At 36.5% G+C, this 26,076-nt stretch overlaps 1 protein-coding gene across 3 annotated transcripts in view; it reads right to left on the bottom strand.

Moving 5' to 3' along the window:
- Window positions 1-26,076, bottom strand: part of LOC126856905 (protein O-mannosyl-transferase TMTC2-like) — a 261,764-nt gene that overhangs the window by 84,555 nt on the left and 151,133 nt on the right. For all 3 annotated transcript variants that reach the window (XM_050605901.1, XM_050605902.1, XM_050605899.1), the window contains 2 exons: window positions 3,938-4,178; window positions 937-1,233 (listed from right to left, as the gene is read on the bottom strand). In XM_050605901.1, coding sequence (XP_050461858.1) covers window positions 937-1,233; window positions 3,938-4,178 — 538 coding nt within the window. The remainder of the gene's footprint in view (window positions 1-936; window positions 1,234-3,937; window positions 4,179-26,076) is intronic.

Raw genomic sequence — 26,076 nt, 5'->3', positions numbered from 1 at the left:
GGGATCGTGTGAGAAAGAGAAGGAAGCGAGAGGGGAGAGAGAGAGAGAGAGAGAGAGAGAGAGAGACAGGGAGGCCGGATAAGTGACGACAGTATAGGCGCCCTGAAGATGGGCGGCTTACCGTGTGTGCATCAGCTTGCTGTCTTCGCCAGAATGTAGGCAAGATGCAGTGCCTTGCAACGAGCACTGCGTTATCGGTTACACGCTTCTCCGAATCCGTATGTGAGCACGCGGGGTTCTGTCCGTCTTCCGCCTTGTTTCCCTGTCGAAACTTTCACGCTCCGCGAAATGCGAGACGAGACGCGCGAGTAAACGACGGCGCGCCGCTTTCGCGCGTTATAATCGTGGAACGCAAATCGTGCGACACATCCGCAAATTGTAAATATCGACTCGCAAAATCCTATTCGATCATCTTATTATAAAGATCCTGTTTACTCCTAGTTTCGTGCGATACTTTTACATTGCACTAGTTTGCAACATTTAAACGCGTTTACTTAAATGTTCAATGTCAATATTTATTTGAAAAAAAATGAAATTATATATTTAATTACAAGCAATTCAAATATTTAGATAATCCGGCTACATTTTTGCATTCGGATTTATCAAACTTAACTTCTTATTATTTTTTATACTTATATTTTGTTCTAAAATCTTTAAGCGTTAAATATATTTGTTTTAAATTTAAGTTGACAAACAACAAATTTAAAACAAATATATTTAACGCTTAAAGATTTCAGAACAAAAATGGTAAAAGTATGCAAATTGTAATCTGGAAAGATTACATTTCAAAGACAATTTAAAATGTATCTTAAATAGATCGAAAAATGTTCCTGAATCATCTTTTGATTTAGCTGCTGCAAATGAAGCAATTCTGATATGATGATATGATGATCAAAAACGCCTGATGTCGGTAATAAAATTAGTATAATCATTTACCTTTCGACTTGGCTCGCCGCGACACAGCTCCCACAAAAGACACAGAGCCAGAGACGATATACCAGTTTCTTTGGCGAGAGTAGCCAGTGTCGATGATATCAAGGCCAGTAGCAGAGGAAACGGTGATCTCGTGCGATTACAATGGGCCGAGTATGTCAGGAAAGATGTCAAGGTCAGGAAGCAAGCAAGAAGGTCGGCACGTCCGACTATACCGGCCACAGCCTCGCTGTGAATGGGATGGACCGCAAACAGGAAACCCGTGATCGCGTGCGCAAGATTGCTCCTTCCTGGCAGGACCTGTAAAGTGTAATTGCGGGTATCTCGTAAGGTACACATGTAAACGTTTCGGGAGGCAATCCTTCAAGCGACGAGTAGCGGGGTTAATTAACTTAACCGTTAATTACCTATACTCAGTTACAAGGATCGCTTGACTTGAATTTCAATTTAATTCTCTGTCGAGCAAACGGAGAGTAATAATTAACGATCTATTTTAATTAACGAGTAGAATATTAAAAATTTTTTACATTTTTCGGATTTTTCTGAAGCCTTCAAGTTAAAATTTTAATATAAATTGATATATATTTATTGAAATAATATCAATGTTAAGCAAAATCTATACTGACAAAAATATAATCATGTTCCCATTGTCAGTATAAAAAATCATGAAGTTTTCGAGAGATGAATAAAATAAAAGTGAATGAAAATATCAACAAAAAAAAATGTTAAATATGTGAAAATTTAAAAAAGCACAATTCGTAGTTTCGCACGCTTGGTGATCATTTTGATGATAGTATTCAAAAATTATACGATTCCGATGCACTTTTGCAATAAGGAGATAAAGGATGCGATGAAATGGGCGGAATTTCGAGCAGGGAAATTGTATAAATGTCGTATATTTTTTTTCACGCGCCGGTGGAAATCGATGGCGACGAAATGGCTCGGAAGGAAAATCTTCGGAATCGAAAGCGAAGAGAAACATCGCGTGGGAGGAATGCCATACGGGAGATATAAATAACACGCATATAACTCAAAACGTTGCTCTCGAAGTACGAGAAGTACCTTCATTAATACACTTAGACTCAGTTAATTAGTGTGACAGTTTCATTACTCAGCAAAGTGCTGTGTGTATTAAATTAACGCGGCTCTTCATACTCTTGCGCGCTCATAATAACGCGCTAAAACGATTTGAGTTGCTAATGAACTTATAAAATGATATGCAACTGAGATATTACTGCTTATTTTCACGGTTCCAAGAATGCGCTAAGGATTTACATAGAGAATTCTGGTGGAATCTTTCCATTTCTAATAGTTTCGTATCTAATGTTACTTTGCTATATCGGCTTGAAATATTTTTCTATTTCATTTCAACAACTTGTCGGTATTATTTACTTTGATACTAGTTGTTCTGATTTATTTTTAGTTCATTTTAAATTTAATCAAAATTGCATAATTAATTTTTATGTGTAGTTCAATCTTATACAAGGGGGACCCAAACATTCTGGCCAGACTTTGAGATTTTATAGAAAAATTAATTGTGAACTAAGTTTTTAATAAACAAAAAAAATGCTTCCTTAAAAAGTTAGCGCTCAAAAATTTCTAAAATCATGATTATCTTATATTTTTTTTATAAATATTAGGGAAATTGTGTAATTTCAGAGATTTTTGAGCGTAAACTTTTAAGCAAGCATTTTTTGACCTATGTTTATTGAAAACTTTTTGTTCAAAATTAAATTTCCTATAAAATCTCAAAATTTAGACCGGAACATTTGAGTCCGTGTATACATATATGTTACCATCGATTTTTATATAATTTAGTAAAAATGTAATTAAATTTAATATACAGATTTCAGTGCTTATAAAATTATACTTTATTAATACACATAATTAAATTTGATTTAAAGTAGTACAGTTATAATTAAACTTTATAATTTATTATGTATGTAATTATATTGTATTTTTCGCGATTCCTCAAAGCGCCACACTCAAGTTAAATATACTCCAAGTTAAACACGGTGACCGAAAGAGGTGATGTAAAATTAAAATCTCATTAGGATGATAGGTCCTCGCCGCGGTTCTTTTGATCTTCTCCAACGTATCCGGAAGTTCTATTCGAGATGTTCGCGTGCAGTTACGCCGAATCACCATTACAGTTCCTTTTCATGACCGCCCTACGGCGCCTTCGGAATAAGAGAAATCCCAAGCTAACTAAAACGAAGTGACGTCGTAAAATGAAAACCGCGCAGTAGGCTTTTGCCAAAGTTAAGCGAAACCTTCGTCTTTATTTAAATTTCACCATTGACAATTTTCCGGAGATATATTCCGGTACATAAAATAATAAGTATCTCTGCGGCTTTATTTCAAATATAAAACGGATCTAGAGTTAATTAATAATAAAATGAATTTATAATATGCATTTTACTGTGAAGCATATCGTGCTCTTAATTTCTTCCGACAAAATCACGTAAGTTGATGTGATATAAATTTTGGAAGAAAAAATATATCTAATGAAAATAGATACCTAAATTTTGATAAATTGAAAGAATTGCTCTCTTGTATTGCAAATAATAAAAACAAAAATAAACATAATTGGTTAATAATTTTTTAATAATAAATTTATCACTTAAATATATCTCAAACTTTTAATGTTAATCTATTAATATGTCGATCATTATTCCAATAGAAAAATATAGTTAACGACAATACTTCAGCATCGAACAGACTTTTTAAAATTTTATAATATTTCTGGCAGTCACTATATATACGTATATCGTCAGATATTATCAAAACTCCCATGTGATGTACGCTCTACAGGTGTCACCATTAACTTTTTTCGCAGTAAAATTTATATTCTTTGAAAGAGATTGTTGCGACGTAATTTTTTTTCTTCGCACACGCGTTTAGCTAAAATTTTTATTTCTATCGTAATTCATGGCTTATTTTCATTCAAAAGGGAGATTTTCAAAATTTGTAACTCAAAGAAAGTAAGAGTGGTCACACTCACCTTTCTAGCAACCTTGACTACGAGAATGGTGCAAGCAGCGTGTAACGCTACATTCACCAGATGGTAGCCCCAGGGTTCAAGGCCACCAAGAGAATGATTCAGACGAAAGGTGGCCACGCAAAGCGGCCGATAACTGCCGTGCGAGCCGCGTTCCGTCAGCGGTGTTCCCCAAAAATCATTCTCAAACAATCGATACCACGATGTGCTCGCCAGTAAGTCAGGGTTCGTCAAGATAGCTCTTCTGTAACAGAAAAAGAGAAAAGTTCTCGTTATATAGGTATATCGGTAATACGAAACATGGAAGCTTTTTATATTTTTATACGTATATATATTTGTAGAAATATATGATTTTCTAATAAAATATACATTTTATTTTCGTATTAAATTGTTAACCGTAAACAAATTTAAATTGCGGCTTCTTTTAATCGCAATTGCAATAAATATAATAAAAATAGATATAATCATTAGCATATATAATAATAAATAATCGTTAATATAATTTTATTTAAAAAAATATGAAGTGTTTATTAAATTATCTTAAAATTCTGATAACTAAATATCCTTCTAAATATTAAATAATAATGACAAATCATGGATTTGAAACCAGTGTATGTGTTTGAATTTATGTGAAATATATCCGGATTTAATAGAAAAACTAGTTATGGCAGAAACAAAGTGGCAAAATCAATTTTTTGACATGTCATGATTGATGCGTGTAACTTAATCAGTACATGGTGTACTAATATAACTCGCGTACCGGATTACTACAGCAAAACATGTTAAAAACCGCGATGTATTATTATACCTAACGCAATTCAATCTGCGGTTAAAATAAAATAAGCCGTTTCAATTTGCCTACGCCATGCAATTTAATGCGGGACTTGCAACATTTCGGTCAGTTCATCGCGTTAACCGCATCAACCGAAGTTCTCGGGCCGAATGCCAGCGACAAATCATTTGGGATGGCATTTAATAAACCATTTTTATCTTGCGTCCGTAAATTAATTACTCGCGGCGCGGACACACCATCTACATGCATGTATTAGTTGGCAGAAACAATTTTCGCGCTCGTTATCGTTCGGTTGTTCCCTATCGGTGTGTAAATATCATTGCTTCGACGCGTTCAGCTCTCTTCGAGAGTTTTATTTTCTTTTAAAAATAAATTTAAAAATTAATAAAAAATATTATTTGTTTGACAGAATATTTAATAAAATCTTTATCATATGTGTCAGGTAATATTTTAATATTTAAATATAAATCATCATTTAAATCAAGATTTTAAAAAATACAAAAATTATACAATCGTGCAAAGATCATAAATTGTAGAGATTTTAAAATTATATTCATACATTAAGATATATTTTATATATATCAAAAGTTTTTAAAATCAAAATAATTGTCAGAAAATGAGAGATTTCTGAATATATCTTATCGGATTTTAAAATTTTAATTAATTTCACGAAATGAGAAAGGAATCGCGGATAATACATCTAGTTAGATGCGCCACTTCTTATACTCGTCATTATCGTCTACTTTGCCAGCGAAGCAATTGTATGCGAAGATTACTTACACAGGTCGTAGTGTGTGTTAGCCTACGAAAACGGTTACGACGACGATAGCGCTTCGCTGAAACGGCCTTATCGCCCGGTCTTATATCGTCGCTCGCACACTCACGGGTACATATGTATATTCTACGTGTAAGAACTGCAAAGTGTATTTCGAGCACTTCATGAACCTAAGAGTCGCCGGTCGTCCAAGAAGGTGCTGAAACGACAACGACGTAGTTGCACGAGGATCGGAATGGCGCCGTTTGCCTGGCGCATTTTTGTCTCTTTATTGCGATCTTAAATGGAAGAAGATATCATTACATTAGAGGGTGCGCTCTCCAGGTTTATTCGATAATTTAAAAAAACTTTCCTCTCATCAATAATTTTTATATCTTCGCGTTGAATAACTATCGATTTAAAACGTGGACTGTGTAAGCGATAAATAATGAGTGTAAACAAAAAAAAAAAAGAAAAAAAAAATAGGATAATTTTTCATCAAAACGCGTTAATAAAAGCAATTGTACAATTAGTAATATAAAACATATATTTTTTAGTATCTTTACTTATACATTATACTAAACGTAAGCAGGAGCCATTTACCGACGCAATTATGCAAATAATAGCTTTTTGCCATGGTAACATGTTTTATAAAAAAAAAATTATATTTTTTATATCGACTATAATAAAAATATCGGATTGCGATCACGGATCGGTGATTATCGAGTTTACTTTATATAATAAAAAACCGGCATGCGACGTAAAATGATGTTATCTCTTTCCTGAATTACATTTTCAATTATCGTATTTTTAATTATGAATAAAAATATAAAAGCGCAACGCAATGCAAAAATATGTATATAAATTATGACAGTGGAAAACTAAACATTGCGACTATGTGTGTATATATATATATATATACATAACGTAATAATTGCGTATAATAAAAATGGAATATTCTTAACGCGATCTTTTCAGAATTACCCGCGAATTCGAGATTAAAATCACAGAAGTCGATACGCAAAGAAAGCAATTACGCGACCGCGCTTTTACCTTAAGAAATTCTTCCTTATCTTCGCGAAAGAACATAATTGAATCCTTACACGACTAAATCCATTTGTTCCATTTCAAAGAAAGAAAAAAGATTACCGCAACAACAATGTGTACAGGCGCTTCGTGCTGCTTTCGCGAAATGAATAAAGCTAAACGATAACATTTTACGCAGCTAAGTCTATTTATACACCTCAACACCGTGTCGGAGGAAATTCTTTCTGTCATCTTGAATTATTTCAAGTGCCTCTTGGCGATTTGTATCACGCGCGTTTCGCGGATTATGAACGCGATATGTTATATTATATAATCCATTATTCTCGACTTTACTTTCATCCAATTAACGCGGTTCTATATTGGACGGGGTCTATAAAAAGATTTGTAAAAAGTACGCCACGACTCGTTACGCCTCGTCAAACTTTTTCTTCGTCGGATCGTATAGACGATCCTTTGCCTCAGGCGAAAAGGCGTTCTAATCGACAGCTGATCAATATTCATGGGTATCGATGAACTCGATGTTTCGGTTCGTCTCCAGATCCCGATATCAAAGGTTACAGTCTCGGTGAATATCCATATCGTCGAGAAAATAGGATTTCTCGAGGTTTCGCTGACTTTACATCACTTTAATTTTTAACATTGCAATTTTAAACAAGCTCCCATTTTCATTTACTGTATTCTTAAATAATCTTTTTTTATTTTAGATAACATGTAATCTATGCATTTTTTTTTATTATATTTTATATGTGACAAAGTTTAATAAAAATAAATGATTAAAATTAGAGAATTTCTATTATAATTAGAAAGAGAACGAGTAAATTATCGGAATTTCCAGAGGTTAAATATTTAGACGTTATGATTCGAATGCATATTTAAAAGTACACAGTATTTTCTTCATTAATCTGTGAATAAATTTCGTCATATTCTCCGTACAATTCGGGACGTCGCGTAAAACGCGCGACACCAAATTATTTTCTTGTTAGTCGCTCTCGCACAATTCCCGCCATTTTCCCGAATAATTTGTTATGCCGAAATGAGTTTGTCCGTAAAGCTGTGCTCGTCCTCGGCCTCGAGTAATCGAGATTGCACGTCCTCGACGCTTTTTCGCGAAGCTTTCGCCATTCGTCCACCGCCTGTGCCGACTGGCTTGCGTGTAATGAAAATTTGTAAAATCTCTCGGCGAGAGACGCGAACGACAACCGGGATGGGGGGAGCCATCAATTAATCCCCATTCATGCCGATTGCAGCATTCTGAAAATTCGCGCCGGTGTCGTCGCACCCGCCTCGTTTAGGAGTTATTTTTCTGTCGCGGCGACCTCCGATTTTCCACCTCGCTTAAACGAAAAGCGTCCAAGTAAGTCGCCCTTCCAACTACACATCCTTGCAATTGAATTCGCGAGTAATCTCCATCGCGAATTTTGACAGCTGTCTGACTGAATGACGTACATAAGAAAGAATGAATAAAATGCAACAAAAAAAAAAATGGAAATGTTCTTATATTAAAAATTTAAAAAAAAAAATATAAAAGACGTTTTTAATATATTATCATTTATCATACGTCTGATAATCTGGTATGTTAACAAAGATTTACGATAAGAAAAGATATATTAGATATGAATTTTGACTTAAGAATTCTCTATACATTTTTATCTCATTTATCGACTTGCACTATCCTTTATTTGATTTTAATTCTTAATTTTTCATCCTTCATCTATAAGAGTTGCGAGATGACGCGGCGAAGTTAATACATTGCATGCCGAGAGCGAAACGAGAAAATCAACGTCGAAATTTAATCTCGATAATGAACGTCGTGGTCGTACCGACGTGCGCGCGTTTAATGGCGCGTGTAGATGTACGAGATACATCCGACAATTTAGAGATCGATCACTCTGTCATCACGGTTTGCACGTGATCGATTTCAACGCGGAGCTGAGATATTTGCATGGAGAATTATTTCTTTGAAATCCGCGTAAGAAATAAAAACGCCCTACAGCGCGGACATCGTGTTCTGATAACGCGCGTGACGTTAATGAAACTCGCCTCGGGCGCACAAAGGGATGTAATATTTTTCTGTCACAAAATCAAACTTTTGCGCAAAGTACGTAATTGTTCGAGTACATTCGCCCTCTTCGCACACTTTAAATTCTATTTTTCTACGAACGTCCGAATATTTTTCACACACGAGTTTAAATTGCAAATTATTATATTACATCGCTGCAAAAAGTTATAAATTGCATAATTATAAAATTCGTACTCGACGTCCACTCGCACTTTTATATTAGAGTCGTCTTAAAAAGCAACGCATTATGCTTACACAAGCAACTTTCATGGACTAAACATTTCTACATTTTATAAAAAAAAAAGAATGATCTTTTTTCCAAAGCAGGGAACGTCACCAAAATGTCTCATTTTGATAATCTTCGAAAAAACGACGCGGCGTCGTGGCGTGTTCTTCATATGTCGCGTATGACAAATGTAAACGTTCGCGGGTCGACGGGGCCATTAGGAAAGCGAGTGTATTCTTGTTGATGCACGTGCACACCTACACATCTATGCGTACTTGACAACGCGAGCGTGACATTAATGAAGCTCGTCCTGCGACTTGCGAAGAAACGGCGCGACGTCACGTAAATGGATTCGGAAGTGGGTTGGGTGGCTCGCGTTCTTTCGGCTTTTTCGCTCAGCCTTTCTCGCGCAGTCGAGTCACTTAATACTCGTCCGACCCCTTTAAGCCTCATCGACTTACGTAAGACGACGCCGATTCAATTTTACGCCCTCCTTCTCTCATGGAGGGCGAGGGCCGAATCGGAAAGCGCTTAACGACCACGATCAAATTAGAATTATTGGGCACCCCCAAGCTCGCAGAAATGAATTAATAAATTACGAGGAGCTAGGTGACTCTCTTTCTTTGTCTCTCTTTCTCTTTTCCTGTCCCTACCCTGTCCCCGAGGAGAGCATAGATACCACGCGCGATCACGATATTAAAATCGACGGATGATTAATCTCTGTTCGTGGTTTCGTCCGGTTCGCATACAGTGCCGGCGCTATGAAAGAGCGGAAGAATGGCGGAAGTGTGATAGAGAGCAGGGTGCAAGAACGAGGAGGGGGTGCGACAGAGCAAGGACGAGCAATGGGAAAGAACGAAAAGGAAAGATGTCCTATCGATTACATCTAGTTTCTATGGCAAATCGATGTTAAGAGAGAGAGAGAGAATATGAGGATGACTGGATAAAATGTCAATACTGATCGAGCATGCGGGTGTTGCATTAAATCCAACAACGATGATATTGCACGATGCATATATTCTATGTACGTATCGATTTCTGTATTACCTTTCTAACATTCAAACCATTTTTTTTTTGTCGCCCCAATATAGAATATCATATATCGATTTTGCAATCATTTTTTTATTTATATACTATTACTTTTTTAAAAAATAGTTTTTATCAAAGTTTTTTTTTTAAAGAATTAGAAAATATAAGAAAGATAAAAAAGATTCTATCTAGTTTTCTGTTAAAAAACTCGTTTTCTCCTTACATGTATTTAATAATTAAATAAAACACGTTTCATTGCCGCGATTCGTCCTATATATTTTCAGTCCTGTATGTATGTGCGCGAGCTATGTTTTATTATACTGTTTTATTACTGTGTTTTATGATTATAAAATTTTAAAATAGCAGCGACAATATTCATCTCGATAGCTCACGATGTTGTGTACGAGTCGAGTTAATAGCTGAAAGTTCATATATACTCATACACTGTACACACTGCACATAACGTCATCTCATCACATGTCTCAACGTAACGCGATCTCAAATATTCTTATATTAGTCTTAAATGGAGCAACGTAGGGCGCAGAAACGGATCGTCGCCGACATTTAAACCCCATATAAGAATATCTGATGTTACGTTGACGTGATGATGACGTGTAGAGTATATTATAGTGAATATGCTCCGTGTAATATAAAATGCGTTTCATATATAAGATGCGATATATCGTCTCAATAAACGAAAAAGAAATAAATTACGAATTTAACCAAATATAACGCGTTGCTGTTAATACGCAGTCATTTTTGTCATTTATGCAGCGAGACTCGAGTAAAAAGATAACAATTTTTTTGTGTATATCATCGCTCTCTCTCTCTCTCTCTCTCTTGAAATACAATCACGATATAAGCACTATACATTTTTATAAATACAATCATATTCTCTTTAATTCTACTTTTTCATTGATTATTTATATAAGAGTTTATATATCAAACAGAAAAGAGAGGATTAGATTTTCATATTATATTTTATGAAAAATTATATCTATATATAAAAGGCTTTATTCAGAAATTGCGTAAAATTTTCATATTAAATATCAATTTAAAAGACAAATGTAAAATTTAATTGCGCGTCATTATTTTTCAATATATTGATTTACTCTCTTGAGATACTTTTCAATATATAATTTAAATAATATTTGTATCTATGTTTTACAAATCAATGTTGTGTATAATATTGGCATTTCCATATATCATTATAATGAGTAATAAATCATTTTTTATTATATTATTAAATCATAATTATTGGAAAATATGATATAACCATTTTTCAAGAAAGTATTATAATTCTATTAATCAATTAGCATTTAAGAGATAGTAATTCGGATTTGATGATAATAGCAGAAGAGTCGAATAAGTCAAAGAGTAATAAGTTGAGAGAATAAAGAAGTAGAGAGAGAGAGAGAATAAAAAGAAATGGAAAATATTTGTTTAATAACATAGCGAATAGTGTGTAACGGTTATTATGAAAGAGAGAGAGAATAATTTTATATTCCTATCTTTTTACATTACGATGAGCAGTGAGAAAATCGATTATGCGCCATCGCGCAAACCCGGGGTATTATCGCAAATGGAAATTTTTTGCAACGTGGTGAAAACCTCTCCCAGGCCGCGCGATCTCGTAAACTTCTGACCCGCTATCATTTCCATTCCCGCGTTAGAGCGCGCATTTCGATTCAAGTTCGAATGAGAGTCGTTAATCCTCCAATAAATAAAAATTCGTATTGATTAGACGAACCGTGGCGGAAGTAGAGCGACGTTCGTTTGCTCGTTAAAAGCTTTAAATAGGTTTAAAGCTTTAAATATACAGGTTTCCGATTTGCATCGCGCGCGACACTTCGATACTTTGTGTATCAAATCGATTTCCTTCACAATGTAAATAGCATTTGTAACGCGTTTTCGCTTTATACCCATCTCTCCATGTTTCCTCGCAGCGACTGTGTCACGCGATTCGTGTCGAATTTATAATCGTTGTGATTCTTTTGTCACGCGATATTACGGAGATCACTGTCAGCGGGTGAAACGCGTCATCGGAGTACTAAGTATTCGTCATTTAACGTTTCACAACTTCTCCATTGTTCACCTCGATACCTGACAAGCTTTAAATTTCACAGAAAAATCGGGAATTTTAGACGCGGAAAAAAAATCACGAACCGTTAAATCAATCCTAATAATTTAAACATTTTCGTAAAATAGTTATTAGATATCGAGATTCTATCCGGAGCGTCGCGTTACATTCAAAATTGGTTGCTGCAATAACTTATGATATTAAAGTTCCAGCACAGAGATATGCTCGATACAATCGATCGTGATCGAATTTCGTAGCGCGATTCCCTATTGCACGATAAAGGTAGTCTCCGTCGCCGCGACTGATAGAAATTCACACCGATGAACGCGACACGATACTCTCGCCGCATCTTCGGCGAGAGCTGGCTGCACGATCCCAAGGGATGATGCGATGCGTGGCAATTTGCAGACTATCTTTCTCTCTCTCTCTCTCTCTCTCTCTCTCATTCCTTATCTCCCGCTAACTTGAACCGCCGAGTTCTTTCTCTACTTTCTACCGCATATCTTATAAATGACGAAGGAACATGTGGAAAAATAGATAAATGCGACCATTGAAAAAAGAAAATAATAAATATAAAGAAAAGCAAACTGATAAAAATTAGAAATGTAAATGATATTACATGTTAATAAATAATATTATTATTACGGAAATTGTTCGATGTGGCAGTGATGGACCAACTAGTATTTTCTTTAAAAATAACTTATACAGCTCCATCTCAAAGATCAGTATAGGAATCGATAAAGATGAGAAATGATGAATAGAGAAAAGACATTGACGTTACCGCGAGAAGAAAGATAGAAAGGCGGAAAACGAGGGAAACCGGAAGAGCGGTTGAGAAGGATAGGAGGGTAGGAGGGTAAGACGCGAGGGGGGGAAGGTAAGAGCACATAGCTCGACGATGCTACATTATGTCAGGCATTTCCCGGAAGATAGTCTCGGGAGCGAGAACCGCGAAGATGTCGGTAAGAGGTGGGAAGGGGGGAAAGGGTGCGGGGGGAGCGCGCGGGGGAGGCCAAATAAATACCTGACTAAATCGTCCGGAAAACTCATTCCATCCTTCAGGCGTCTCTTACGGGAGCGCAAGCCTTCAACCGCAGCGCCGTCGACGCGCTCGAGCGAATCCGTACTGTTCCATTCCGCGATTTTCCACGTACGATTTCGCGAGCGGATCGGTAGGAATCACGACTCGGCGAAATGGTGACGAGCGCCGAAAATGAAACTGAAATGTTGAACCGGAGCCCGGGAATTCTCCTAGCGTTCATTCATCCCGCGGAATTTCAATTGACACGTCGCGTATGTTACGTTTTGTCTAACAATAAGCGCGATTCGCGAACAGATTAAGTAATTAATTATTTGGAAGAAAAACAAGATTGATAGCTGAAATATTTTTTTAACAATTATAGTCTTTTCCTTCATGCGACCATTAAAGGAGAAAGGTTTCTTCTTTAGGAGAAAAATGTTTTTGCTCTTATTTTTTTCTTGTTTTTCTTTATGGGTCAAGATATTACTTAGAAATATATTTTCTTTAACCATCAATCTTTCGTCATGCAATCAGGAAAAATATATCTTGCTTAGGAAAAAAATGTTTTTTTTATATGCCTGAGGTCACTGTTATATGTAAAATATGGTGTAATATCGGTTAATACGATCAATACATTAACACATCATGCAAAATATGCAATCATCAAAAATTCTTTTTTTCACTGTGATTACACTTTGATATATTTACAAAATATATCTTACATCAAGTTTTTGCACATAATAGATACATATAATAATTCGTAAAATATGACATAAGAATAGATACTGATTTCGTTTGACATTTGTCAAGGATAAGAGCGTACGTCAAAATTATTCGTGTAAATTTTCGACACGGCAACGCGGCTCGGCGAATCGCATCCGGTAATAGAAATTCAGCGCCGCGATGCTGTTACGCCGGCTGTAATCGATTTCAGGAAAGCAATTTGGGTTAAGTCGCGCCGTCGAAACAGATGCGACAAAGTGTCGCGCCCGCAAATGGTACGTGGAATCGGGGAAGGGCGACGATAATTATTAAGCAAAGCGGATCGATTAATCTCATCAAATCGCCTCGAAAACTCATTTCGCCCTTGTATTATTTCGCGCGTCTATTTTGTTGTTCTAATTCTCTTCACGGTAATTACGCCGGCGTGACTTTGGGCCGGGTCTCATCACGTAAAAGGGCTTATCGAGACTACAGCCGATAGTGACCGCGGACATAATGAGGCGGTGAGAAGTAGCCTGATCGGCATATACATCGATAATCCATCGCCATATATCACGATAAGATCTCGATGGCTTTCAATAGTTAAAAGTTTTATATAGAAAGTATAAAATAAAAGAATGCATTGCGTAAAGAATAATTAAATAAATAATTTAATGAATCTTTCCCATATTCATAAATCCTGATATTTTCTTCACACTTTTCGTTATAATTTTAAGATTACTTGCTTATTAAAAATAAAAAAGAATAATACCTTGAACATAACGTTATATAACATAAAATGCAATTTGAAATTTAAATTACGCGAAATGTGCATAAAATTATATGTATATCACTTAAAAAATATTTCATTTAAATGCTCGTGCTTCATCTCTCTCTCTCTCTCTCTCTCTCTCTCTCTCTCTCTCTCTCTCTTTCTCTTTCTGCTTTTTTCGCGTGTTTTCCAGTCTCTAGTTTATGCGATTGAATTGAGAAACCACGCGGGCTATTATTCGCCATGCATCGTCGGGCTTGATAAGATCCACGGACTTTACTGTACCCTCGGAATAACGCGAGTTATCCAATCTCCCGGAAGCGACTCTTTCAAATTGATCGTGGAAAATATATATACCACGTTCGTATATATCGGAAATAACCGTGCGACGTATCGAATTTTATTCGCCAGTAGTTTAGAGCACGTTGCGAGTTAAATCGGAAGACGCGCGGCGTTCTCGTTTAGATGAGTCTCGTGATGTACGATCTATTGAATGTTCCGTAAGTACGTAAAGAGTAGTGTATCCCTCCAAGAATTTCACAATTGATACTTTTGCAATAGCAATTTGATTCAATTATTGTTTATATTGAGTATTCTTAATTATCGATTAAATCAATTAAAGACAAAATAAAATTGTTGTTAATTTAATTGAAAATTACTTCAGAACAAAACTATTCAATAATCTGTAGCTTTTTGCTTCCTAATTGATATTCTTTTATATATGATAATGAATATAGATAACAAGTTATAACTATTATAAATTATATTCTGTATTAATATTTTGATATGCATATAAAGAGAAAATTAATTTTTATGACACTAGTAGCCTCCTTCAAATCAGCTCTTTATTTAATATTAAAAATGAATAAATTGAAAAAGATTATTACACCATAAAAAAATCATGCGTTGAAAAAAAAAAATATCATTTATCGCCAAGTGATTCATGAATAAAGCTAATCGCATGATGTATCTATGTGTCATCCAAAGTTTCAATACCGGGCATTCATTCTAAGATCGACGCATGATTTATCGCGACGTCGCAAGAAACTGTCTCACAAATCTGTGAACGAACGAATACCGGGGGCTGCCTTTATAAGCTCCTTTCCTTTCAGTTAGCTCGCGACGTCAAGTTTTTTTTTCACGCATAATATATACGCGTCTCCGTTTCACGAAGAAGGGCGTGAAAATCGGTGGGCGTAAATCGAGGCTACTGCGAGAGACGGGACGACACAAGACGACGGAGCGAGGCTTTTCTCAGAAAGCGGATTCGTTTGCGGGGAGGAAGAGTAGAAGACCCTCGTTCCTTCGTACGCCGCAGGACTCGAGGACGTCGTAATAGAAACCCCTGACAGGGGTCAATCTCCTAACGGTCGATCCCGGTGAAAGCAATCCACCTACCATCCATCGATCACCTACCCCAATCCGGCGCGCAAGACGCGATCTATATACGTATTCCATTTGGCGAATAACCCGCTCGTGCCGTTCGGCACGAAGTCATCCGCCTCGCCTTTCTGCGCTTTTGCATACCGGCTCCATTCCGCTCGATCTCATTTCTCCGAGTCTCGTCGTCCCGTTGTACGTCAGCTCGTCGCATCAATCATTATATGAGATTTCGACCGGAATTTCGGTTGTTTGTGTGGCACGTACAAACTCCTCTCGTTAATGCACTCGTAATAATAAATGTCGCGATTTCGTGAAATGTATATATGTACAAATATATAAATAATGTATGAAAAAAATATTTTTCTAAATTTAGAGGAAGAGACTAGAGCTATTCTGGAATATTTACACAAAATTGAGTTTTAAATGTGACAGATAATTTCTTTCTCTCTTGTTTGCTAAATAATATTATTTTTCCTATTAATATAGATACTTGTTCATTAATACTGCAATATGCAAATCTTATTAATATTTATAATATTATATTTTATTAATAATTAATGAAATATACTCTGTTTTTGAAACAACATCTAAATATAAATATCGTAAGTCTTTTACTATAATAGACCGATAATATCTTTGTGCTTCTGCAATTAATTCAATTATACGTATCATTTTATTAACGATCGTTCGTTCGCTTATTCATAATGCATAAATCGCTAAATCGCTAAATCGGTCATTAAGCGATCAATGATGTGTGTGTGTGTTTGGAAGTGTGTGCGCGAAGTCGCAAAAATTGCGATAGTATGGGAGAATGATGGTATTTAAGACACGTGCCGAGGGGGAAATGGAAGTTCATAAACTGTCGAAATAATGCGAGGGAGTTGCGATCATTACGCTTACCGGTGATTATGTCTTTGAATAGATTGTGGAAACGAACGGAGATTATATTGCGACCTGGGCAGGCTGCCAACGACTTACTGGTACTCTGGCGGTTGAGATGAATTGCATTTACACTGGCAAAAATGCGAAATGTCACATTTCTTTAGATTGTAATTTCACGCCTTCCTTTCAGATATTTAATCGGTGCTTAGTCGAGTCTGTATTTAATTCTTTATTGTGTATAAATTCATTTCTCAGCTAATGTGATTTAAATGAAATATTAGAATAATAATTAACGTTTACGTGGTTTATAACATAACATAATTGCAATAATAAAAAAAATATCTTGGATAAATTTATATATTTCTAAAATTACATATAAAGCTTTTCGTAAAGCAGCTTGTAAGATCGTATAATTTTCGGTAGCTGTCTAATCTGTTTCATTCTCAGTGCTATTAATTACAGACTCCGGTGAAATAAATGCGATTATTAATGTGTAACTTCGAGGTGTTTGGCCTTGCGCGTAAAACGACGTATTAATCATCGTGATTAATGTACGCTTCGATCTTTAACCCTTGGTGCTCTCGCGTGTCGCCTCTACACGACGACATAGATGTGCGATTACGGTTTTGCATAAATTAGAAAGCGCCATTAATCACACGGTCAAGTATCACAATGAATCGCTCTGCTTGTTGCACACTTCTTGTCAGGAAATTTATTTCATCGAGAAAATCGTGCACGTATCCCTTTAATACGCAGTAAGAATCCATTCTCTTAGTAAGAACTTTGCAAAATGCTCGATTACAACAGAGCTATATGAATTAAGTTTTTAAAGTGTGAATGGCTAACAAAAGCTTATTCCTCAATCAATCCCGAGGGGACTTTGTTTCAACAAAGTTTCAATCCCACGCTTAATTACCAAGTTGAAAATTAAAAAGTTGTGCTCAACTACGATCGGATTTTCCGTAAAGAGAAATCCGCCTTGAATTCGGTGAAAAATCCTCCCGGGACGAGGGAGGCAGAGTGAAGGAAGGAGGATGGAACTTGCGGCATGCTCTGTATATTTTAACGCCGCCACGGTGACCGATTGGGTAATCCGGAAACCTCCGAAACAGCGACGGAAATAGGCGGCAATACGTATGGCCGTGGTGCACCCTAGGGAAATATCAAATTCACGATATCGAATGTTTCAACGTCTACACGCGCGTGTCCCTTTCTACTTTAACTTCGTAGGATTCGACCCTGACCAAAAAGAGCGCTTTTCTTTCTTCCTGTTTTCCCTCCTTCTCCCTATCTCGCTTCTTGTTTATACTTTTTGTACGAGCACGCGTGTGTGATCCCTTCCGCGCGTGGTATCTGCAATATTTTATTTTGCATAGAAAATGATATCGAGGCAGTACCGCGATGCGCGTGTCCCTTCAACCGTGTGTAGCGTATCTTTCCGCTTACGTCCCCCGCGGGTTTCACCCACGTGCAACTGAATCTTTTCGATACGTCTCCCTCGTGCTCGTCTTCCGCATTCTCCGCAAGGTCCTGGCAGACTGCCACAGGCGAAGACGACCTGTCTCTCTATTTTCCCGGTCGCTCTTCTTCGAGTAATAAAGGTATCTCCTTTTTCGTTCTTTTCGTTCTCTTTTCTCTCTCCCTTCCCCTTCTCCGTCTCTTCCTTTCCCTTTTTCCATTGCCTCTCGTCGCTGTCTCCATCCATCTGGCGCGCAGCCTCTTGTTCTCTCTGCTTCTTTTCCTCACAGTATTCCTCCTCAACGACGGTCCATTTATGGCCGTTAGCGACGACGTTGCCGGTGAACGTCGTTTTCCAGGAGAGAGCTGAGATTCTCTAGATTTCGCTCTCACTTCTCTCCATTTTCAGCTCTCCCACTCTTTCTTTCTATCATTGGCTTTTCCTTCCACCGTTATTGACTCCGGTAACGTTGCCGTCGAGTCACGCGTTTCGTCTTATAAATACGCGTGATTTCTCTGCAGCTGTCTCTATCTTGTGGCATGGAAATATTATCGATACTTTATAATTCCATTAATATATAATACTTTGGGGGCTCTAAAATAATATTTTGTATTTTCTCCTATACTCAGTTCTTAGAACATATAATTAACATTCAACGTGGCTGTTTAACTTAACTTTTACTTGTCCGACATCAAAATCAAGTTTGAGATTAACAAGAAATAAAAATCAAAAAAACAATTATATAGTATTATTTAAGAAGATAATATTTTTAGTCTTGAAATATCGATATATAAAAAGGTTGTTTTGAAATATAAAAATTCCCGTGACATTTAAAAAATTATTAATCCTCTCGCAATGATTTTATTGAAGAGTTATTTATTCGAAATATTAGCCAGTAAAAAAAAAAAGATAAATTATCAATCACATTTTTCACATAAAATTGTAACGGCTCATATATGTCGTATTTTGTGAATAACTCTTCACTTCCGATATACGAGATTTATCGCGGAAAGGACCAAGATGGAGAATCAATGCTCGAGGAGCAGGATGGTGGTGGAGTCGATACTGGGTCACTCGGAGACCGCTTCGAGGATCCTCTTTGCATTGTTGCTCCAACTCCATGCCCACCAAGGACCTCGTCCTGACGGGACAGTCGCGCACTTAACCCAGATAGCGCATATAGCATATATTCGACAATAATAAGCACATCATACGCGAATTCGAATTCGATTAAAAACGATCAAATTAATGGATTTTTGATACCATTGGATAAAAAGCTTAAATGGAAAGAATAAACAGAGTAAAATAATTATAGAGGGATTAATCATAAAGTAGATACATTATTAAATGATAACTGCGTGTTACTTATTATCTGAAAATATAAAATAAGATTACATGCTAGAATAATATCGTTAATATTATAGTAATTTCCGGTTAATCCAGTTTAAATAAATGATCAACACATTAATCTTTATGCGCGCATGATTAACATTACTGATATTTATATATGCTATCTCATAATTAAATGTAATATGAGTGTGAGCGTAATTGCAGCGGTATGAAAATCGGGTTAATTAATTTTATTAATACCACCCATGCCATCGGAAAATAATCTGATGAACGCTTTCAGCAAATTTTAATATTGGCTTTTCGAATTTTCTCGAGAAATGTAGCGTAAATATTTAACTTGGTATAACCCTGGCCCAATATTTTATCGGATCTTTCATTTGTCGCAAGAGTTTATTCTGGTATCTATGTATACAGAAGAATATCAGTAAGATATTTTCTAATATTGCATCTTGAGTACTCTCTCTCCCCCTCTCTATGGCTTCGAAAATTACATAAATTTCTTTATTATATAAATTACATTAGAGTGATACATAATAAAATAAATAGGAAAAATTATATAAAAGTATATAATATATAAACTTATATAATTTTCGAATTTTAAAGCATAATTAAATTATTTTTAACTGAAGATGCATAAAATATCAAGTCAGCTTTGTGTATCGAGCGCTTTTATATTTTACTTTAGGCAGTGCTTATTTTACAATAATTATCACGATTTTAAATCTTGCATGTTATTCGGTGCATAGGATATTCTCGAACGGATCACGGAGCGAATTAATGCGAAATAAAAAAAGATCTTCAGTGCGAAATCCGGATATCCATCGAGGATCCTCGTTCGCCAAGCCGAATTTCGCTCGTTCGACATCCGGAAATGTAATTCCGACTTTCTCTCTCTCTCTCTCTCTCTCTCCCTCTCTCATTCTCCCTCTCATGCGCTTTATAATAAAATTCATGGCCTCGTCCGGAAATCGCACTCTATACGTTTTCGATCGGCAGCGCGGTAGCGAGCACGTTTCTTGCTCGCGCGCGAGACGGCTGCAAGAGAAAAGTTGTTCCCCTTCCGTCCTACGGGTCCCATTCACGCACACCAGATCGCTCGTACAGAGAGCCCGGGAACTCGTTATTCCGATCACGAGGGGATTTCGCTCGCGCCCGGTACAAGAGAATCTTTTACGACTCGTGCTCGTGTCGCCAATATCGACGAGGCTTCGCAGTTTGCCTATATAATACGGCCAAGCGCTTCCCTCTGAGAGAAGAAACGGCGCCGAAGGAATTAGACGGTATATTCTCGCCACGATATATAAGTCGATTTATAAAACGGTATAAAATCAACGCCGTAAATTCTTAAGAAGCAGCTCGAAGCGATGCACACGAAGAAGCACCGTAATCTGAATATTGATAATTAAAAAGTCAAGAGACAAAAATTTAAATTACATCGTGTTTCTCGGTACAGAGAAGATACGCCTAAAATAGAGTTTTTCAGGATTCGGTCATCTTGTAGCACGAGGATCTAGAGGATCTCAGGAATACAGAAGTGCTAGAATTTGGGAGTGGAGGTGGTTCGCGAATTTCAGTATTTTTAGGATTGCGATAAACAGGATTTTAAAAAGTCTCTGGAAAATCCTCTTCTCTAAGATCTTAAATTGAATGGTCCTTGGATTTTTCGCAATTTTGTATCCGAATGTTTGCAATTTCGAGAACTTCAACATTTAACAAGCCCGAAAAGTAATTCTTATATATAAAGGATTTAATTGATTCATGTGATATTTCTCCATTGCGAAAATTACATTTTGGAATTCTGTACTATGATTCTCCGGAAATGAGATATCTGTCTTCTGTAAACTCTCGCGATAAACGCTTACACGAGCTTCTCGCGACTCTGAGAAGCGAGGGACAATTTATTGCTTTCTCAAGCTGACGTTTTCAACAATGTACATTATTATGCCGACTCCATAAATTATCATTCGTGTACTCTCATTCTTTTTACTTTATACACTCATGTTTCTAAATTTTATACAGTCTGTCGCGTCAAACACCAATCTCTCAAGTTAAGCGTGATTTATCATAAAACACAGCTTGAACAATTAATATTTTTAATGCAATCGATTAAACAATCAAGTATCATTTTGAAAATTTTATAAGCTTTGTTAAATTACTGTTAATATTTTTTCGTTAACCTTTTTTTTATTCGCTAACTTTTTTACTTTCTAACGCGATAATCGTTACATAGAAGCTTCTATTTTTCTCACCGTATTTACAAAACCTCGCAAATAACACGGCTTCATTTTTCATGAGGCGTCACCGTTTAGTAAATTTACAACCCTCTCTACACGCCGTCGACAATTACCGGGCGCGCGCGCGCACATATGTGCCTTTGGTATCCAGGCACACGCGACTGCCTCCCCTGTCGTGGACCCCTATCGCTTAATCGACGGCGATTCGAGGGTAGGTAATCCCATTCATTGGGCCGAAGACAAATTCCACAATGCGTTTCGAAGTGGGTGGGAAGGGGGGAGGGGGATTCGGAGGGTGGGGCGGTGCTCGTTCGACTGCGGTTACATCGGGAAACTATGGCATCGGCGGATTTGTGTATGCGCGTATATGTGCAGCAGCACCCTGCCCCTCCCTTTCCACCGTCGTCTCGAACCGTGTACACTGGGATGACTGGGTGCAGGGAATTCCTTGCAACTCGAATAGTTTGAATAGCTGTGCCGTCCGGCTCTTCTCCATGGTTACACTCCGCTGTTCTCGACGTTCTTCCATCTATACATATATCTCTTCCGTCTTCCACGTCAACCGCCTCTTGATCTTAAGCAGGATGCGCACTGCGTCTGCCTTAGTGCAGTTCAGTTATAACGGAATGCGTCTGCATCGGGATTATAGTTTGTGTTTAGGTCTGATCGATTAAAATATGTTGCATCATAACTCGAGCAATGATCACGTAAACGTGGAAAAGAGAAGCCGCTGACATTACAGCTACGTGTTGCGCTAAGTTTCCTTTGAAATTATATTTCGAATTTAAATTTCTTCTATTATAAATAAAATATTGGGAATTCTATATTTTATTGCTACATGAATTTTTAATTAAAAACATAACTCGATAACTTAAAAATAAGTCATATTTGACGTTTCGAAAGAAAATATATTTTTTAAACATACGACTCCATTATTATCCGTGAAATGTTAATTATCGTTAATTATCGTGAAATTAATTTTTAATAGAGTATATTAATTTTTTCCGTATATTGCTCATTAAATAATGAAAATTACTGAAAAATTTGATTTAATTGAGCAAAATCGAATTGCAGCAATTCCAAGTGCTTCCTGTTTTACTCCTATTCACAATGCATTTCTTTTCTTACCGTTATTAGCTAAGCTAACTGGATTACCTAGTGGGATTAACAAGTATCGTTATGGCCACGAACGTTCGAATGAACGAAGCCCGCGGACGCGAATATCGATTTCTGTCAATGAAGTTTAAGAACGTTATGCTCTTTTCCAACTATCGTTATCCTGATCATCCATATCGATCCTCAAAGACGGAGGCACTTTGCGAAAGGCGGTTTGATGTCGTTTTGATGCGATTTTTTTTTTGCCTAGCGATTAAGGCGGCGGACCCGTGAATATTCTAAAACTATGATCTGCAGCCGCCAGCAAAACTTTCCAAAATTTTCGTCGTTTTCCCTAATTGCAAAAGTTAATCGCCGAAGTCGAGATAGCTTTCGGGCGTGTAATTATATCGTAATTCATAAGGCGGAGAGAATAATACGCGAAAAATACGCGCCATCTTTTATTGCGCACATGCGTGTATATGTGGAGCATTTTGATTAAATGTACGACCAGATTTTTGCGGGATTACGCCAGGCGAAAAAGATAGGTATTTATTGTACTGCGTGTTCATAAATTTGGTCTTATCAAATTGTGAAATTGCCGGCTTTCGTTATCACGTACTCGCTTCGGGGTGGATTGCGAGGACAACGGAAATTATAAAAATAGAAAAGACAAAAGGAAATCGAAACGACAAAAAAAACTTATTTCCAACCGGATCTAATATTATAATTAGCATTATGCAAATGAGCATATGCTCCAGTTGCATATATAGCGTACTAATTTAATTTAATTTTTAGCATGATATTTTTAATGTTCTTTGAAAAAATATATCTTTTCTCTTTCTCTCTCTTTGTGTGTAATAAATATTTTGCTAATTCTTTAAAATTACATACATATGTTAATATTATAAAATTTTTAATATTTAATATAAAAATTTTATATTATTAATTACTTTTGAATTTAAATATTTCTGAAAATATAATTGATATCATTCCCGTGATTTTATAATATTCGTATTTTTCGTATAAAAATTACTAGATTGCAAATTAGAAATTGTAATAAAATAAGAACTCATACAAAAACGAATATTGCATATTTTAAGAAAATAATAAATTATATTTTTTTTTTCGAGTTCCAATATACAGCAAACAGATATGCTAAATAGATACGGTTAAACAAGTTTTATATATATCATATATATGTTCCTGTGTTCTCTATTTTCTCACACTTTTTGCGTTAAAACATTATATTATGGTACAAATTTCGTTATAAATGCATTGTGTAAAATCGCGCATTATCGCGCAAACCGTTAGCTATCGTCGACATTAAAATACAGCGCGATACAGAAAATATATATGGAAGAGAATTTTGCGGAAAATTAAGTTTGGCCACAGTTTATGGCGGAATCGTTTCACATAGAGAGGGCCATCGTTTCGCATAAAATAATCATTAGCATACTTCCACGGCAGCATTATATATTCCATGTAAACCTATTGCCAGCGAACGAATTTTGTCGGCATCGTTACAGTAAATACCGAGTCATTAATCTGTAATAATCTTTGACGCGTTTTGCCGAAATTCGTTTCCTATAGTTGACCATTTGATGGAAAAACAAGGTGATAGCCGACATAAATATATTCGCGAAACAAATCGATGAGCGACGAGTGTAAGTTCGATTATCTTTGTGAACTGTCGAATCAAAGCGTTATATAGAACACGTCATCGTTTTATTCGACGGATTACACGGCGTTATGTAGATTTATAACAATAGAATTGTAGTATCTAACTAGAGATTTATTGAATATCGTATTTTGCCAATTGTGTAATTGTAATAATAGAAATGATAAATATGACGAGTATGTAACAAATATAATTGCAGATTTCATTTATTATACGATGCAATGAAAATTAAATATGTAATTAAAAATCGTCAAAAATCGAGTTTCGAGTTTCATAACTATACTATTGCATCGACAAATTGTTACCATTTTTGCATTCTTCACAACATTGATATTTTATATCTCTCAAGATATCTCTAAAACGCATATCTGCAGCAACGTATATGCATGGAAAAATTTATATTTTTCCACCCACTGACAGTGACAGATCGGCGGAACAAGCTGTGTCGCGAAGAAACCGCGAGGTCGATGCTAAGAGTCAGATGGCAAAACGTGTGGCGGCTAAACTTCGCTGCCGATATCGCTGGCCGACGTCGTGCTCTTTATGACGTGAGATAGTATGTATCGTGGTTCAGTATCGCTGCAGAATATATTTTACTCTTTTTTCCCTCCCTTTCGCGCGCGATACAATGAGGTTTCTCATAACGGCGTAGTCGATCCGCTCTTTACACGTATATCTCCGTTTTTTCTGTCTCGCGCGTTTCCTTTTTCTTCCTTTCATCCCCCTTGTCGAATCGCACTCTCTACCAATCGTCTCTCCAACGTTTTATATTCGATCGCACCACCCTCCTCCCCCGATTCCAAGTGCTGTCGCAGCTGCAGTCGCTTCTCGCGTAACGACGCCGCTTATATTCCTCATCGACAAAGCGGATTTTCTCAGCGACGACATTGAGAAACGATCCCACGATCTCCGAACGAGAGATATTCGCAACTTTGCGCGTTCGCATCGGGCCGCTAATCGATTTTATAGGACACTTTTAGAGGAGTCGAGAGAATCGCCGAGCATAGAACGTCGCGCGGAATGATATATTTCCGATGAAGACGGAAGTTTCGCGAAAAGTAGCAAAAGAAGCAAATAATCTGCGAAATTCATTGTCAAACATTCATTGACATTTGCTGCTAATTATTCAGTTAAACATTAAGTATTCATTATAATATTTCATTTAAGCTATCCCTGTTCAATTAATATTTGTGAGCTTCTTAAATGAATATGCTATCTGTCAATATGGAATGAATATTTTATTTATTGAATTCATCATAAAATAGAATGAATAGTAACAGGTCTTTTTATTACACATTAATTTATCACAAACTCAAGATTTCAAAATCCAATAAATACCAATAAAAAGTATAGGAGTTGCATAATCTTGACACGGGCAAAATTAACGAATATTTCTCGACGCTTCAACTATCAAGTTCCTTTGTTGCTGCCGCCGCATGACGATATTCACATATAGATATTCACATTGCTTTTTGTATTTCTCTATGACGTTCCAATGGGCATCGTTTCTTCATTCTGGGAAACGTTGTAAAAGCCGCTGCTACGTTCTTTATCGACAGATCCAATGTGCTCCAG

Source organism: Cataglyphis hispanica, chromosome 20, assembly GCF_021464435.1.
Source record: "Cataglyphis hispanica isolate Lineage 1 chromosome 20, ULB_Chis1_1.0, whole genome shotgun sequence".
NCBI lineage: Eukaryota > Metazoa > Arthropoda > Insecta > Hymenoptera > Formicidae > Cataglyphis > Cataglyphis hispanica.
This window is presented reverse-complemented; position numbering and strand designations above follow the sequence as displayed.